We start from the raw sequence: 16946 nt of genomic DNA on the forward strand, positions 1-16946 counted from the left end.
TGCTTTAGTTCTCATGAAGCACCTGAAGGGTTAACAAGCTTCTTGAATGTGGTTTTGCGCACCTTGAGGGGTGCTGTTTTTACAATGGTGTCACTTTTTACGTATTTTCTGTTACATTGAACCCCAACTCACTTCAAATGTGAGGTGGTCCCTAATAAAAAATGGTTTTGCAAATTTTGTTGGAAAAATGAGAAATCGCTGGTCAGCTTTTAACCCTTATAATTTCCTAATAAAAAAAATTGTTTCCAAAATCGTGCTGATGTAAAGTAGACATGTGGAAAATGTTATTTATTAACTATTTTGTGCAATATGACTCTGATTTAAGGGCACAAAAATTAAAAGTTTGAAAATTGCAAAATTTTAAAAATATTTGCTAAGTTTTCACTTTTTTCATAAATAAACGCAAGTTATATAGCAGAAATTTCACCACTTACATGAAGTACAATATGTCATGAAAAAACATTCTCAGAATCAGTGGGATCCGTTGAAGCATTCCAGAGTAATTGCCTCATATAGTGTCAGTAATCAGAATTGTATAAACTGGCTGGGTCAGGGAATCTGTCACCCCATTTTTGCCCCATAAGCTGGGGACACCGCCATCAGGGGCTTATCTTCAGCATTCGGTAATGCTGTAGATAAGCCCCCGATGGAACCTGAAAGAGAAGAAAAACACGTTAGATTATACTCACCGGGGGCGCAGTCGTGTGCGGTGGGTGTCGCGGTCCGGTCCATCGCCTCCCATCTTCATACAATGACGTCCTCCTGCTTGCTTCTCCTTCGGCTCCTGCGCATGCGTACTTTATCTGCCCTGTTGAGGGCAGAGTAAAGTACTGCAGTGCGCAGGCACCAGGAAAGGTCAGAGAGGTCCGGCGCCTGCGCACTGCAGTACTCTGCTCTGCCCTCAATAGGACAGAGAAAGTACGGTATGCCTGCGCAGGAGCTGAGGGAGAAGCAAGGAGGAGGACATCATCGTATGAAGATGGGAAGCGCCTGACGGGACGGCGACACCCATCGGACCGAACCGAACGCCCGGGTGAGTATAATCTAACTCTTTTTTCAAATCTTGCAGGTTTCATCGGGGGCTTATATACAGCATTACAGAATGCTGTAGATAAGACCCTGATGGCAGTGGCCCCAGCTTATGGGGCAAAAATGGGGTGACAGACTCCCTACATACATATTCTAGAATACCTGATGCGTTAGAATATCTCAGATACTGCTGCAGTGGTGACTTCATGACTGTAGCAGGTGACTGCTGCTGCTAATTGGAGGAAGACGGCATGAGACATCTACCTTGGTGTTACCCCTGATCCCATTAGTTGAGCACTCTGCGGGCTTGTCAGCATAGATTGGGGGCAGCGATGGAGCGATCTGGGGCAGTGTCAAGCATTTTTTTTTCTTTTTAAACAGAGCATGCCTGTGCAATTAAAAGCTGAAAGAAGAAAACCCCCATTAACCTTCTGGTGCACCATGCCGCTGTCATTGACCTGTCTACAATCCAACAGGTGGCCAACTTTAACTGTATACAACCTGACCACCTGTGTGCCATGGTGTACAAGAGCACTTACCTAATGGGGGTCTTCAGTCATACCATGCAAGTGCACAGATCTCCCCTGTACCCGGATATAAGTGGGACTAATTGTGTTAACTTCCTTGCCCAGGTGGCTTCGGCATAGTGGCCTCTCTGAGAAGAACCTGATAGATTACTTTGTCCCGTTTCTGCCTCTGGAGTTCCTTCATGTGAAGAAATGTGTTTTGGCGGAGCTCAGACTTAGCGGCTTTTACGAGGATGAAACGTTGGCATCTCGGGTCGCTAAGGAAATGACATATTTACCAAAAGAAACAAAGCTGTTTGCTGACAAAGGCAGTAAAACCGTGTCCACCAAGCTGGACTTCATACTTTAGCTGCACTGACCCGTGCTGCCTCAAACTTGCAGAACTTTACTGTGCCCCAACACTTCACCTCCCTCTGTTCTGTTTATGAATGGCAGGAATTGAGGAGGGTTTTATTCACATTGAATGTCATTTTATACCTACAGATCTCAGCAAACACTACACTTATTGTGGGTATCATTAGTTACCGTTTGCTTCAGTGATTTAATGAGTTTTGGAAGGCTCCTCCATTGCCCCTTTGGACTTACAGCAGAAGGATTCTGGTACCCTGGTGAATGCCACCTAGATACAGCGCTGAAGGAGCAGAGGAGCGATTACTGGACGACTTCCCCTTTCTTTGCCCAGCTCATGTGCAGGACATGCAAGGACCACCCTACCAGTGCTTCAAGGGTTGTTCCTATCAGATATTTAAGGCATAACCATCAGATATGCCATGAATGTATAACAGATGAGGTCCCCTCCCTGCGGCTGTGAATGGAGAGGTGGTCGTGCACTAGTCACTGTTATTAGAGCTGCAAAAAGTAGAGTGTGACTTTTTTGGGGGGACTCCCATAAAAGTGACCAGAGAGCATTTCTGTGCAGCCACCTCTCTATTCACATAAGCTCCAGAACCAGTGTGAATGAAGGGGTGAAGGCTTCCCCCGTTCTGGAGAGGTGGGATCTGCACTGATTTAACAATTATGGCTTTAGATCCACAATGGCTGGGTGGGCATGATTGGCATTACCTGTACCCTTGTCCTGTAATCCTCTACAGCACCTCAACTAGAGCCGGCACCAGTGGACAGGAGTGATCTGGGTTGGCATCAATAACCACTTATGTATACCACTACCATTTAATGGATAGTTTGCTTCCTACTCAACACAATCTTCTTATCCATTGCTTGACCTCTGCCATCCAGCCTTGTGATGCTGGATTTCAGTGGGTAGCGCAGCTTGTTTTTTATTAAATGGTTCCCTGCACTTTTTATCTTACAGCCCCACCACCACCAGTAATGAGTGTGGGGGATATCAATATAGAAGCAATACAAGCTGCCGCCTAAATTGAACTTGTGAACAGGCCAGGTCTATTAAAGCTGTATAATGGGGCGCCCTTCAGTCCTTTAACAACTCCGTATTTCCCAGTAGGAACCAGAGGAAGAGGACAGCCCCTCTAAGTTGCACTCCTAGAGACATGACTGAATCCTGTATCCTATAGATGCGATTATCGCATGACTTTGGGTGTCACTACATTTCAGATTATGTTCTACCTAAACGTTATAATCAGGAACTTGTTAATATATATAAAATTTTGATATATGCGTAATAACGGATTTTTACGGATTGGATGCTGCACATTTCCACTGAAAAGCAAGAGAATGTAGAATATGGCACTCTTTCTGTGGGATAAACTTGTTTTGGGGATATATATATATGTTTTTTTCACATACATTTCATGAACTACTACAGGTAATATATGAGAAAGAAGGAACTACCATGTGATGTACATGAACCACAAATTGATGAATGTGTAAATATGAAAAGTAAAAATCAAGAAAATATAACAAAAATAATATTTATTATTATAGATTTTAGCACAATATACGGCAACAATGTATAAAAGACATATAAAATTGTTATATAGTATGGCAGACAGAACACCTCAATGTATTAGTAATTACATACTTTGTTAATCCACTGCACAGGAAAATTTGAAATGAACAAAATCAAAAATATATAATAGTCCCCAAATACAATAGCAAGAAAAGTGAACGTATATAAATAAAGTGAAAAACAAATAAAAAATAATAATACACAATGAAAAAATAGTCAAATATAAAACGCTATATAGCAATTGTGATAAAATGACATATATATTAATAATATGTGTAAAAAACACAGAAGTGGGAAATGTGAAAAAAAGAAAAAGTAATGACTGCTATAATAATGGGGTAAAAAATAGTACTGAGCTCAAAGTACTATATGTAGCGCTATATGTTAGAATGGATCAGCAAAAAAATGCAATCTACAATAAAAGGAGCGCTTAGGCTAGTTTCACACTTGCTTTTTTTTGCAGCGCGTTTTTCCCGCAAAAAAACGCATTGAAAAAACGCATACAAAAGCATACAACTGCTGCGTTTTTTTCAAGCATTTTTATGAGCATGCATGAAAAAAACGCAGCGTTTTTATGCGTTTGTATGCGTTTTTAGTGCGTTTTTACCGCGTTTGCGTTTTTTTCCAACATTAGGTGGCCCCTCACACTAACCCAAACCATGACTTTACTAACCCTAACCCTGACCCTAACCCTAACCCTAACCCTGACCCTAACCCTAACCCTGACCCTAACCCTTAACCAAATCATACTTAACCCTAACCCAAACCCTAAACCCTAACTAACCCTAACCCTAACCCTGACCCTAACCCTAACCCTAACCCTGACCCTAACCCTAACCCTAACCCTGACCCTAACCCTAACCCTGACCCTAACCCTTAACCAAACCATACTTAACCCTAATCCTGACCCTAACCCTGACCCCAACCCTTAACAAAACCATACTTAACCCTAACCCTGACCCTAACCCTGACCCTAACCCTGACCCTAACCCAGACCCTGACCCTAACCCTTAACCAAACCATACTTAACCCTAATCCTGACCCTAACCCTGACCCTAACCCTTAACAAAACCATACTTAACCCTAACCCTAACCCTGACCCTAACCCTGACCCTAACCCTAACCCTAACCCTGACCCTAACCCTTAACCAAACCATACTTAACCCTAATCCTGACCCTAACCCTGACCCTAACCCTTAACAAAACCATACTTAACCCTAACCCTGACCCTAACCCTGACCCTAACCCTTAACCAAACCATACTTAACCCTAATCCTGACCCTAACCCTGACCCTAACCCTTAACAAAACCATACTTAACCCTAACCCTGACCCAAACCCCAACCCTAACCCTGACCCTAACCCTAACCCTAAACCCCCTTAACTAACCCTAACTCTAACCCAAACCCCTAAATTCCATGGTTAAAAAAAAAAAACGCATATGCAAAAAAACGCATACATGAGCATGCCAGTGCGCACATATGCGCATCCATAGGCTATAATGGCCATTTTTAGCGCAAAACGTGCGCATATGTGCGCATGCGCTTTTTTGCAGGGCCAAAAAATGCAACATGCTGCGTCTGGAAAATACAAACGCACACCCCAAAAAAAACGCAGCGCATGAAAATCGCATACATGCGCTTACAAGCGCGCAGGTATGCGCACCCATGTTAAATATAGGGGAAAAAACGCATGCGCACATATGCGTTTTTTTCCAGCGCTAAAAAACGCAAATGTGAAACCAGCCTTATGTAGAGAAAATGTCTAGCGCACTATATATGCAATAAGTAAATTGCCCAGCGCTTCTATAACACAGAAGGCATGTAACCCAATATAATATGATAAACCACCATAAAGCGTTGTGTGTAAAACATAAACCAACACAAAAAAAGGGGACTGTGTTACACTATGCAATAAACAATCAAGCGCTTAATAATAAGGTACATTAACCAATGTGATAGAATAAAATATCATGTAGCGCTATATAGTAAACATGGACCAGCTCAGGAATACAATCTATAACAATGTGCAATGAGCTGAATATCAGGTGCTAGAATGTTAACACAAAACCCATGTGGTAGATTAAATTGCCATATACAGTCATGGCCAAAAGTATTGACACCCCTGCAATTCTGTCAGATAATACTCAGTTTCTTTCTAAAAATGATTGCAAACACAAATTCTTTGGTATTATTATCTTCATTTAATTTGTCTTAAATGAAAAAACACAAAAAGAATTGTCCTAAAGCCAAATTGGATATAATTCCACACCAAACATAACAAAGAGGGTGGACAAAAGTATTGGCACTGAAAAAAATCATGTGATGCTTCTCTAATTTATGTAATTAACAGCACCTGTAACTTACCTGTGGCACCTAACAGGTGTTGGCAATAACTAAATCACACTTGCAGCCAGTTAACATGGATTAAAGTTGACTCAACCTCTGTCCTGTGTCCTTGTGTGTACCACATTGAGCATGGAGAAAAGAAAGAAGACCAAAGAACTGTCTGAGGACTTGAGAAACCAAATTGTGAGGAAGCATGAGCAATTTCAAGGCTACAAGTCCATCTCCAAAGACCTGAATGTTCCTGTGTCTACCGTGCACAGTGTCATCAAGAAGTTTAAAGCCCATGGCACTGTGGCTAACCTCCCTAGATGTGGCCGGAAAAGAAAAATTGACAATAGATTTCAACGCAAGATTGTGCGGATGTTGGATAAAGAACCTCCACTAACATCCAAACAAGTTCAAGCTGCCCTGCAGTCCGAGGGTACAACGGTGTCAACCCGTACAATCCGTCGGCGTCTGAATGAAAAGGGATTGTATGGTAGGAGACCCAGGAAGACTCCACTTCTTACCCCGAGACATAAAAAAGCCAGGCTGGAGTTTGCCAAAACTTACCTGAAAAAGCCTAAAACATTTTGGAAGAATGTTCTCTGGTCAGATGAGACAAAAGTAGAGCTTTTAGGGCAAAAGCATCAACATAGAGTTTACAGGAGAAAAAAGAGGCATTCAAAGAAAAGTACACGGTCCCTACAGTCAAACATGGCGGAGGTTCCCTGATGTTTTGGGGTTGCTTTGCTGCCTCTGGCACTGGACTGCTTGACCGTGTGCATGGCATTATGAAGTCTGAAGACTACAAACAAATTTTGCAGCATAATGTAGGGCCCAGTGTGAGAAAGCTGGGTCTCCCTCAGAGGTCATGGGTCTTCCAGCAGGACAATGACCCAAAACACACTTCAAAAAGCACTAGAAAATGGTTTGAGAGAAAGCACTGGAGACATCTAAGGTGGCCAGCAATGAGTCCAGACCTGAATCCCATAGAACACCTGTGGAGAGATCTAAAAATGGCAGTTTGGAGAAGGCACCCTTCAAATATCAGGGACCTGGAGTAGTTTGCCAAAGAAGAATGGTCTAAAATTCCAGCAGAGCATTGTAAGAAACTCATTGATGGTTACCGGAAGCGGTTGGTCGCAGTTATTTTGGCTAAAGGTTGTGCAACCAAGTATTAGGCTGAGGGTGCCAATACTTTTGTCCGGCCCATTTTTGGAGTTTTGTGTGAAATGATCAATGTTTTGCTTTTTGCTTCATTCTCTTTTGTGTTTTTTCATTTAAGACAAATTAAATGAAGATAATAATACCAAAGAATTTGTGTTTGCAATCATTTTCAGGAAGAAACTGAATATTATCTGACAGAATTGCAGGGGTGTCAATACTTTTGGCCATGACTGTAGCACTATGTAGTAAACATGGGCCAGCACAAGACTAAATCTGAGCCAGCACAAGACCAGAGCCTACAGATAAACATATAGCGCTGTATGTTAGAATGGATCAGCAAAAAAATGCAATCTACAATAAAAGGAGCGCTTATATGAAGAAAATGTCTAGCGCACAATATATGCACTAAGTAAATTGCCCAGCGCTTCTATAACACAAAGGGCATGTAACCCAATATAATATAATGAACCACCGTATAGCGCTATGTGTAAAACATAAGCCAGCACAAAAAAGAGATACTGTGTTACACTGTGCAATAAGCAAAAAATCAAGCGCTTAATAGTAAGATACATTAACCAATGTAATGGATTAAAATATCATGTAGCGCTATATAGTAAACATGGACCAGCACAGGAATACAATCTATAACACTGTGCAATGAGCTGAATATCAGGTGCTAGAATGTTAACACAAAACCCATATGATGGATTAAATTGCCATATAGCACTATGTAGTAAACATGGGCCAGCACAAGACTAGATCTGGGCCAGCACAAGACAGATCTATAACATTGTTAAATGAACAAAATGTTAAGCGCTCAATAATAAAAAAGGCATATAGCTCAATGAAGCATAGTATATTACCCAGTGGGTGAAGAGCAGTAACAAACACTACTGTGTGCAAGAAAGTAATGAACTTCAGCGTAGCAAAGCAACTCTTTTGTAGTTATTTCTGTAGTAAGCCAGCCATGATGGAGTTGCTGTATGGAAAACATCTGTATCGAAATCATAAGCTTCCATACATTATCTCCATTCTAGTCATTCCTATAGTGATACCGCTAGATTGGAGGTGCTGTATGGAGGATGTCCTATAGACACCACTGTGTGCACAGAAATCATGAGCTTCCATACATCTTCTCCATTCTAGTCATTCCTATAGTGATACCGCTAGATTGGAGGTGCTGTATGGAAGGCGTATTATAGACACCACTGTGTGCACAGAAATCATGAGCTTCCATACATCTCCATTCTAGTCATTCCTATAGTGATACCGCTAGATTGGAGGTGCTGTATGGAGGATGTCCTATAGACACCACTGTGTGCACAGAAATCATGAGCCTCCATACATCTTCTCCATTCTAGTCATTCCTATAGTGATACCGCTAGATTAGAGTTGCTGTATGGAAGGCGTACTATAGACACCACTGTGTGCACAGAAATCATGAGCTTCCATACATCTTCTCCATTCTAGTCATTCCTATAGTGATACCGCTAGATTGGAGGTGCTGTATGGAGGACGTCCTATAGACACCACTGTGTGCACAGAAATCATGAGCTTCCATACATCTCCATTCTAGTCATTCCTATAGTGATACCGCTAGATTGGAGGTGCTGTATGGAGGATGTCCTATAGACACCACTGTGTGCACAGAAATCATGAGCCTCCATACATTATCTCCATTCTAGTCATTCCTATAGTGATACCGCTAGATCAGAGTTGCTGCATGGAAGGCGTACTATAGACACCACTGTGTGCACAGAAATCATGAGCTTCCATACATCTCCATTCTAGTCATTCCTATAGTGATACCGCTAAATTGGAGGTGCTGTATGGAGGATGTCCTATAGACACCACTGTGTGCACAGAAATCATGAGCCTCCATACATCTTCTCCATACTAGTCATTCCTATAGTGATACCGCTAAATTGGAGTTGCTGTATGGAGGACGTCCTATAGACACCACTGTGTGCACTGAAATCATGAGCCTCCATACATCTTCTCCATACTAGTCATTAGCGAGCCAGCTAGATTGGAGCAATCGTCTTTTCTCTTTTTTCGTGGCGCTCTATGTTCTGCTTCCATAGCACACCATATTCTAGAAATGATTGCCTACAAAAGCATTGCTTCATGGGTAGAAGTCCGCGTCTCCTGGACGGTACCAGATATGTGTGGTTTTGTAATACGAGTCTGATGGGCTCCGCTGATTTTATGTATCTGACCACCTCAGCATTGATATCTATTTAGTAAACCACAGTGTGACTCCACCAGCAGAAGAGAGACCCCATGTTTGGACTCCAGTTAAGAAGAGGTTGTTAATGATTGCAAAAACTTAGCTGCTCGGTTCTGTTCTGCGTGTGGCTTCTGCTGCGGCTGGCTACCTGCTATGTTCTAGTTCCCCTGCACAGTACTTGGCTAGGATTGTCTTTGTGGAGGTCGCATTTGTAAATGAGCCAAGCGCTGCTCCCACAATCTGAAAGTGATTGGATATTGTAGCTGCCCCACAGAAATAATTATGACTTCTCCATAAACATGCACAGAGTAAAATGATGTAACCTTTCTAAGGTTGTAATGTGGCCGGACGGATCGGAACCACTTTTATTGAAATGCTTAGGAAAACAATAAGAAATGAATAAGAGCAGAGGAAGCCTCATCTTTTCTTCCTGCGAATTTTGGTCTTTATATTTTCCTTCAGCATTGTGGTCTTCAGTTTCTTCAGTTTGGGACGCTTGGCCATCTTTATTTCCTTTAGAATTTTCCGCTTCCTTTCTTGTTTTGCTGGTTTCGCTTGCTTATACTCTTCTGACTTTTTCACATTTTTATCCTCTCTTTTGGAGGTCCCTTCAGTTGTCTTCTGAAGTTTCTCTGTCGTTCGTGATGATTTATTGTCTTTTTTCGATGTCTCACCATCTTTTTTCTTCTTGTGGTCACCTTTAGCTTTCTTTTTTAATGGATCTGACATGTCAGAGCTTCTCTTCTGTTCTGTTTTCAGTTTTTCCTTAACATCTGTCATATTCCGATCTTTGCCCAGCTTTCTTAGGTCTCCATCATCGAACTGCCTGTCATCTTCGTCGTCGTCTCTCATTTTTGCTCTCGTCTTCCTCCCCAAGATGTTTGCCAGGCCTTGAAATGTCTTCTTTCTCCGAGTATAGCTGTCATCATCCTCGCTGTTATCACTATCCTCATCCTCTTTTTCTGTTCTCCAAAATGTTCTTAGTGGTGCTCTTCTGAAAGGAACTGCTATATAAAGTACAGTGGTTAGTTTTACAGGTATATGTAAAGCAGAGCCCCCCACCTTTGCTTTAAAGGATTGGTCCATAATCACAACTTAAGATAAGTGTCTGATAAGTGGGAATCCACTGGTTAGGGAGATGGGTGTCATGTGTGACCTGTTTGCATTTGGTTGCTGCTACACTAGTGTCTTTGTGCTGGATGAAGATAGCTGAGCTATATACATGACTGTCAAGGATCGCAGTCTGGGAGGTCCCGCAGATCCACCCGCTGTTATCTTTGGAGCAAACAGCTCTATGTTGCCCCCTATCGCTTGGACAATTATGCGACTGACCGGCAATCAACAGAGGAGGCCGCAGGCTGTTTCCACTAATGGGAAGCTGACAGTGAGCATATGGTGTATATATACCTCCGACTCCAACTCATGGAATATATGTATTTACCCCTGTTACGGTCACTGTGGACCCCATGACAACTCACTGCCACCAACAGTCGTGTTTTACAGGCTGACTGGAGGCCTGGTTCTGGTAGTGTAAGGCTTTGGTAAGCGGGTTACAGAACAAATGGAAGAGAACTATTAAAATTTATATAAAGGGGACAAAACAATACAGCATATACAGTTACATAAAATGAATAAAACTTAAGAAACTTATTGCGCTGATCAAAGATTTGATTTGGCCTAGTGAAGGAGAACGCTTCAAATGAAAGACGTCCAGCGAGTGAAAATCACGCATGCACTGATATGTACAGTTGAAACCAGAAGTTTCCATACACTATATAAAAAGACACATCTGCATGTTTCTCTCAATCTCTGACATGAAGTCAGAATAAACCTTTCCCGTTTTAGGTCAATTAGGATTACCATAATTATTAACCCCTTCGCGACCCAGCCTGTTTTCACCTTTCTGACCAGGCCAATTTTTACAATTCTGACCACTGTCCCTTTATAAAGTTATAACTCTGAAATTCTTCAACGGATCCCACTGATTCTGAGATTTTCTTGTGACATATTGTACTTTATGGTAGCAGTAAAATTTCTTCGATATGACTGGCGTTCATTTGTGAAAAAAACTGAAATTTGGCAAAAATTTCACTATTTTACAACTTTTAATTTTTATGCCCTTAAATTGAAGAGTCCTATCACGCAAAATGGTTAATAAATAACATTTCCCACATGTCTACTTTACATCAGCACAATTTTGGAACCAAATTTTTTTTTCGTTGGGAAGTTATAGGGGTTAAGAGTTGACCTGCGATTTCTCATTTTTTTTCAACACATTTTACAAAACCATTTTTTTAGGGACCACCTCACATTTGAAGTCACTTTGAGGGGTCTATATGAAATAAAATACCCAAAAGTGAGACCATTCTAAAAACTCCACTCCTCGAGGTGCTCAAAACCACATTCAAGAATGAACCCTTCTGGTGCTTCACAGGAATTTTTGGAATGTGGAAGAAAAAAATAAACATTTACTTTTCTTTCACAAAAACTTTAATTTTGACCTAATTTTTTTTTTACTTTCGCAAGGGTAACAGGAGAAAATGGACTATACATTTTGTTGTGCAATTTCTCCTGAGCATGCAGCTTTATTCTTTATGTATGGCGGTTTGTTTTTTTTCGGGACAAGATGACGTTTTCAGCGGTACCATCATTTTTATTTACATCCGTCTTCTTGATCGCGTTTTATTGCACTTTTTGTTTGGTATGATGTTTTTAATTTTTTGCGGTGTTTACTGAAGGGGTTAGCTAGTTTTATAGAGCGGGTCGTAATGGACGCGTTGGTACCAAATATGTGTACTTTTATTTATTTATTTATTTTTTATTTACATGTATTTATTGCTAAACTATTTAATTTTTTTTATTTGGGGGTTTTTAAAAAAAAAATTTACATTATAAAAGTGTTTTTTTTTTTTTTTTTAACTTTGTTACATTGTCCCAGTATGGGACATTACTATATAATGTCAGATCGCTGATCTGACACTTAGCACTGCTGAGTGTCAGAGCAGTGATATGACAGGCAGGGAAGGAGGCATGCCGAAGCAAGCCACCTCCCTGCAGGACCCGGTTGGTCCCCATGGCCATCTTGGTGCTGGGGGTCTCCATGGAGACCACCAGAATGACGCAATCACATTGTGTTCTTCTGATGGAAGCGCGCAGGGAGCCCCATCCCTGCACGATGCTTCTCTATGCTGCTGTCACTGACAGCAGCATCAGAGAGGTTAAATGCTCACGATTGGTGCTAGAGCAGATCGTGAGCGTTGCTGAGGGGTGTCTGCTGTCATATACAGCTGATACTCGCACCTGATCGCCGCGGTGATCGTGCTGCCGTACACTAGAACTGCTTCGGGCAGGTATGCAATTCCCGCAGAACAGTACTAGTACGGTGAAGGTCGTGAAGGGGTTAATATTTGATAAATTCCACAATAATGAGAGAGAAAATGTTGTAATTCATTTTTATTACTGCAAAGTCAAACGTTTACAAACGCTAAGATTACTATGTCTTTAAACGATTCTGGACCACCCATATGATGGCATCATGTGTATGGAAGCTTTTGGCAACATCTGAGTTAGAGACACACGTGTGGATGCATTTTAATGCACACCTAAAACACAATACATCTTTGTTTAGCTTCATGGGAAAGTCTCAAGAAATCATTCAAGATACCAGGAAGAGAATTGTGGACTTGCACAAGTCTGGCTCATCCCTGGGTGCAAATTTTAAGATACCTGAAGGTGCCTTGTTCATCTGTATAAATAATTATATGCAAGTACAAACAAGATGGGAATGTCCAGCCATCATACCGCTCTGGAAGGAGATGGGTTCTGTGTCCCAGAGATGAATGTGCTTTGGTCTGACATGTGCATATCAACCCAAGGAGAAAAGCAAAAGACCTTGTGAAGATGATGGCGGAAGCATGTAAGATTGTGTCAATATCCACAGTGAAACGAGTACTGTATCAACACTCTGCCAGAAAGAAGCCATTACTCCAAAAGAAACATAAAAAAGCCAGACTAATGTTTGCAAATGCACACAGGAACAAAGACCTTAATTTTTTCAGACATGTCCTGTGGTCTGATGAAACTAAAGTGGAACTTTTTGGGCATAATGACCATCATTATGTTTGGAGGAAAAAGGGAGAAGCTTAGAAGACAAATAACACCATCCCAACTGTGAGACACAGGGGTGGCCGCATTATGTTGTGGGGTTGTTTTGCTGCAGGAGGGACTGGTGCACTTCACAAAATAGATGACATCATAAGAAAAGATTATGTGGCAATACTGAAGCAACATCTCAAGACATCAGCCAGGAAGTTAAAGCTTGGGCGGAAATGGGTCTTCCAAATGGACAATGACCCGAAGCATACTGCCAAAATGGCAACAAAATGGCTTAAGGATAACAAAGTCAATGTTTCGGAGCGAACGTCAAAAAGCCCTGATCTCAATCCTATTTAAAATTTATGGGCAAAGCTGAAAAGGCCGGTGCGAGCAAGGCGGCCTACAAACCTGGATCAGTCACCCCAGTTTTGTCAGGAGGAATGGACCCAAATTTGGACCAACTATTGTGAGAAGCTTCAGGAAGGATATCCCAAACGGTTCACCCAAGTCATTCATTTTAAGGGCAATGGTACCAAATACTAATGAAATGTATATGTAAACTTTTGACCTTGCAGTGAGAAAAATGCCTTAAAACATTCTATTTCTCATTATTCTGGCATTTGGCAAATATTAATAATTATGGTAATCCTAATTGACCTAAAATGGGAAAGGTTTATTCTGATTTCATGTCAGATATTGAGAAAAACATGCAGATGTGTATTTTTATATAGTGTATGTAGACTTCTGGTTCCAACTGTATCTCTCTACATTGGACACAGATCGTAATATGTCTTGACCTTTTATCAGCACCTGAATTACATCCTTCCCCAGTGATGACGTCCCGTGGGCCGGGTTGTCAGATGTTCTCAGCCCTTCATGATTTTATGAAATTCCCAACTTATGCGATCACTTCACTTCTGATGATTGCACGCCCATCCTTTTGTTTTCAGCGTAGATTAGCCACTGCCAGAGGAGTCTGTTGACAGCTCTCTCCATTGAAAAAACAAGATTGCTAAGCCGAGTGCTCGTTTGTATGGAGGAATCAGGAGAGGTATCTCTCAAACTAACAATTAACTAATAATACAATGTAATTAGCTCAAAATAATTAATAGAACAAGTGGTTTCTCCAAAATTCAGTATAAAATGCCACTTTTACTGACTACTCCATTCTCAGGATTATTCTCCCCTTTAGTAGCAGAGCCCCTCTGGCTGTTATAACCTGCGGCAGACACGTTACAAGTGCTTCTCGATAATTAAGAATATCATCAAAAAGTTAAATTCAGTTCTTCAGTACAAAAAGTGAAACTCATATATTATGTAGTCATTACAGAGTGATCTATTTCAAGTGTTTATTCCTGTTACTGTTGATGATTATGGCTTACAGCCAATGAAAACCCAAAAGTCATTATCTCAGTAAATTAGAATACTTTTATAACACCAGCTTGAAAAATTATTTTAAAATCCGAAATGTTGGCCTACTGAAATGCATGTTCAGTAAATGCACTCAATACCTGGTTGGGGCTCCTTTTGCAGCAATTACTGCATCAATGTGGCGTGGCATGGGGATGATCAGCTTGTGGCACTGCTGAGGTGTTGTGGAAGCCCAGGTTGCTTTGATAACAGCCTTCAGCTAGTCTGCATTGTTGGGTCTGGTGTCTCTCATCTTCCTCTTGACAATACCCCATAGATTCTCTATGGGGTTAAGGTCAGGCGAGTTTGCTGGCCAATCAAGAACAGTAATACTGTTTGTTTGTAAACCAGGTAGTGGTACTTTAGGCAGTATGGACAGGTGCCAAGTCCTGCTGGAGAATGAAATTTCCATCTACAAAAGGCTTGTCGGCAGGGGAATCTTGAAGTGCTCTAAAATTTCCTGGTAAACGGCTGTGCTGACTTTGGTCCTGATAACACACAGTGGACCTACACCAGCAGATGATATGGCTCCCCAAACCATCACTGATTGTGGAAAGTTCACAATAAACCTCAAGCAACATGGATTGTGTGCCTCTCTTCTCTTCCTCCAGACTCTGGGACCTTGATTTCCATATGGAATTCAAAATTTACTTTCATCTGAAAACAACACCTTGGACCACTGAGCCACAGTCCAGTTCTTTTTCTCCTTGGCCCAGGTAAGAGGCTTCTGGCGTAGTCTATTGGTCATGAGTGGCTTGACACAAGGAATGTGACACTTGTAGCCCATGTCCTGGATACATCTGTATGTGGTGGCTCTTGAAGCAATGACCCCAGCAGCAGTCCACTCCTTGTGAATCTCCCCCAGATTTTTGAATGGCCTTTTCTTGACAATCCTTTCAAGGCTGCGGTTATCCCAGTTGCTTGTGCACCTTCTTCCACTCAACTTTCCATTAATATGCTTGGATACAGCACTCTGTGAACAGCCAGCTTCTTTAGCAATGACCTTTTGTGGCTTATCCTCCTTGTGGAGTGTGTCAATGACTGCCTTCTGAGCATCTGTCAAGTCAGCAGTCTTCCCCATGATTGTGGAGCCTACTGAAACAGACTAAGAGGCCTTTTTAAACGTTTAGGAAGCCTTTGTAGTTTTTTTTTTAGTTATTTATTCTAATATACTGAGATAATGACTTTTGGGTTTTCATTGGCTGTGAGCCATAGTCATCAACATTAACAGAAATAAACACATGAAATAGATCACTGTTTGTAATCTCTATATATAATGAGTGTCACTTTTTGTATTGAAGAACTGAAATAAATTAACTTTTTGATGATATTCTAATTTAGTGAGAAGCACTTGTACATACATAGCAAGACACCGGCTTCTGGCAGCGTTCCAGAGGAATCTAATTCCTCACAGGCAATGGCCTCCTGATTGTTATATCTACTGTGGCTTTTCATCTTTCATCACTGTCAGTTAATCGGGTTCAGCTTGATTCTTTTTAAATGAAAGATCGAGCTGCTTGTACTGGACTGATGTGGCGGTGACCATGTCCCCTCCTCCCTTTACAGACAGAAGAATAATCCATTCTATGACCATCCCAAGCCCAAAAGACTTACCGTTCCTGTTCTATATATTGTTGCCGCATCCACTGGGTGCGAGCAAAAGTAGAATTGTGCAAAATAAAATTGAATCAAATTAATTTGCTTAATCCACCAGTCCTATATGGATTTTTTTTTCTAATTTCACACAACCGTTTTGAGAACCATAGTGTCTTAATGTTACCTGGAGTTGTCTTGTATGTAGGTAAACCAGCCTCCACATCTTCTAACTGTGGCTTAAAACACCGTCTTCGTGACAGCAGACCTTCTTCAAGATCGGCATATTCATCCTTGTGTCTGCAACTAAATTATAAAAGTGATGAGATGCCCCATCATAAAGCATGATGGCTATTGCCATCAGACACTGCACTGAGAAGAACTTACTAGATATAAAAGAAAAGAAACAGTCCAGCAATCACAGCCGCCAATATGAAGAACGTTCCTGCAACAACCACTCGGGCCAAGGTTGGATGTCCGGGGATCACTGCAAGAGAAAAACCGTGTAATTGGGGTAAGAGAAGCAGAATCCATGACCTGGAAAACAGTCTTTCATGAATTCTACATGGGGTATATACAAAAATCAGACTAACCCCAAGCTTGGCGAAATGTGCATTGGGTGTGGTGACCAAACTGGAC

The 16946-nt window shown here is 41.4% G+C and overlaps 1 protein-coding gene across 4 annotated transcripts in view; it reads left to right on the forward strand.

Moving 5' to 3' along the window:
- Positions 1-16946, forward strand: part of LOC141097730 (torsin-1B-like) — a 147100-nt gene that overhangs the window by 52650 nt on the left and 77504 nt on the right. Inside the window, exon 4 of one of the 4 annotated variants that reach the window (XM_073585103.1) lies at positions 16516-16701. The exons of 2 other annotated variants lie outside the window; for them this stretch is intronic. In XM_073585103.1, coding sequence (XP_073441204.1) covers positions 16516-16655 — 140 coding nt within the window. In that variant the 3' untranslated portion in view covers positions 16656-16701. Of the gene's footprint in view, positions 1-1661; positions 2332-16515; positions 16702-16946 lie in introns of those variants that run through there. One more of the 4 variants, XM_073585104.1, reaches the window with a different exon arrangement.

Source organism: Dendrobates tinctorius, unplaced genomic scaffold (genome assembly GCF_039654945.1).
Source record: "Dendrobates tinctorius isolate UK_male_01 unplaced genomic scaffold, ASM3965494v1 ptg000086l, whole genome shotgun sequence".
Classification (NCBI taxonomy): domain Eukaryota; kingdom Metazoa; phylum Chordata; class Amphibia; order Anura; family Dendrobatidae; genus Dendrobates; species Dendrobates tinctorius.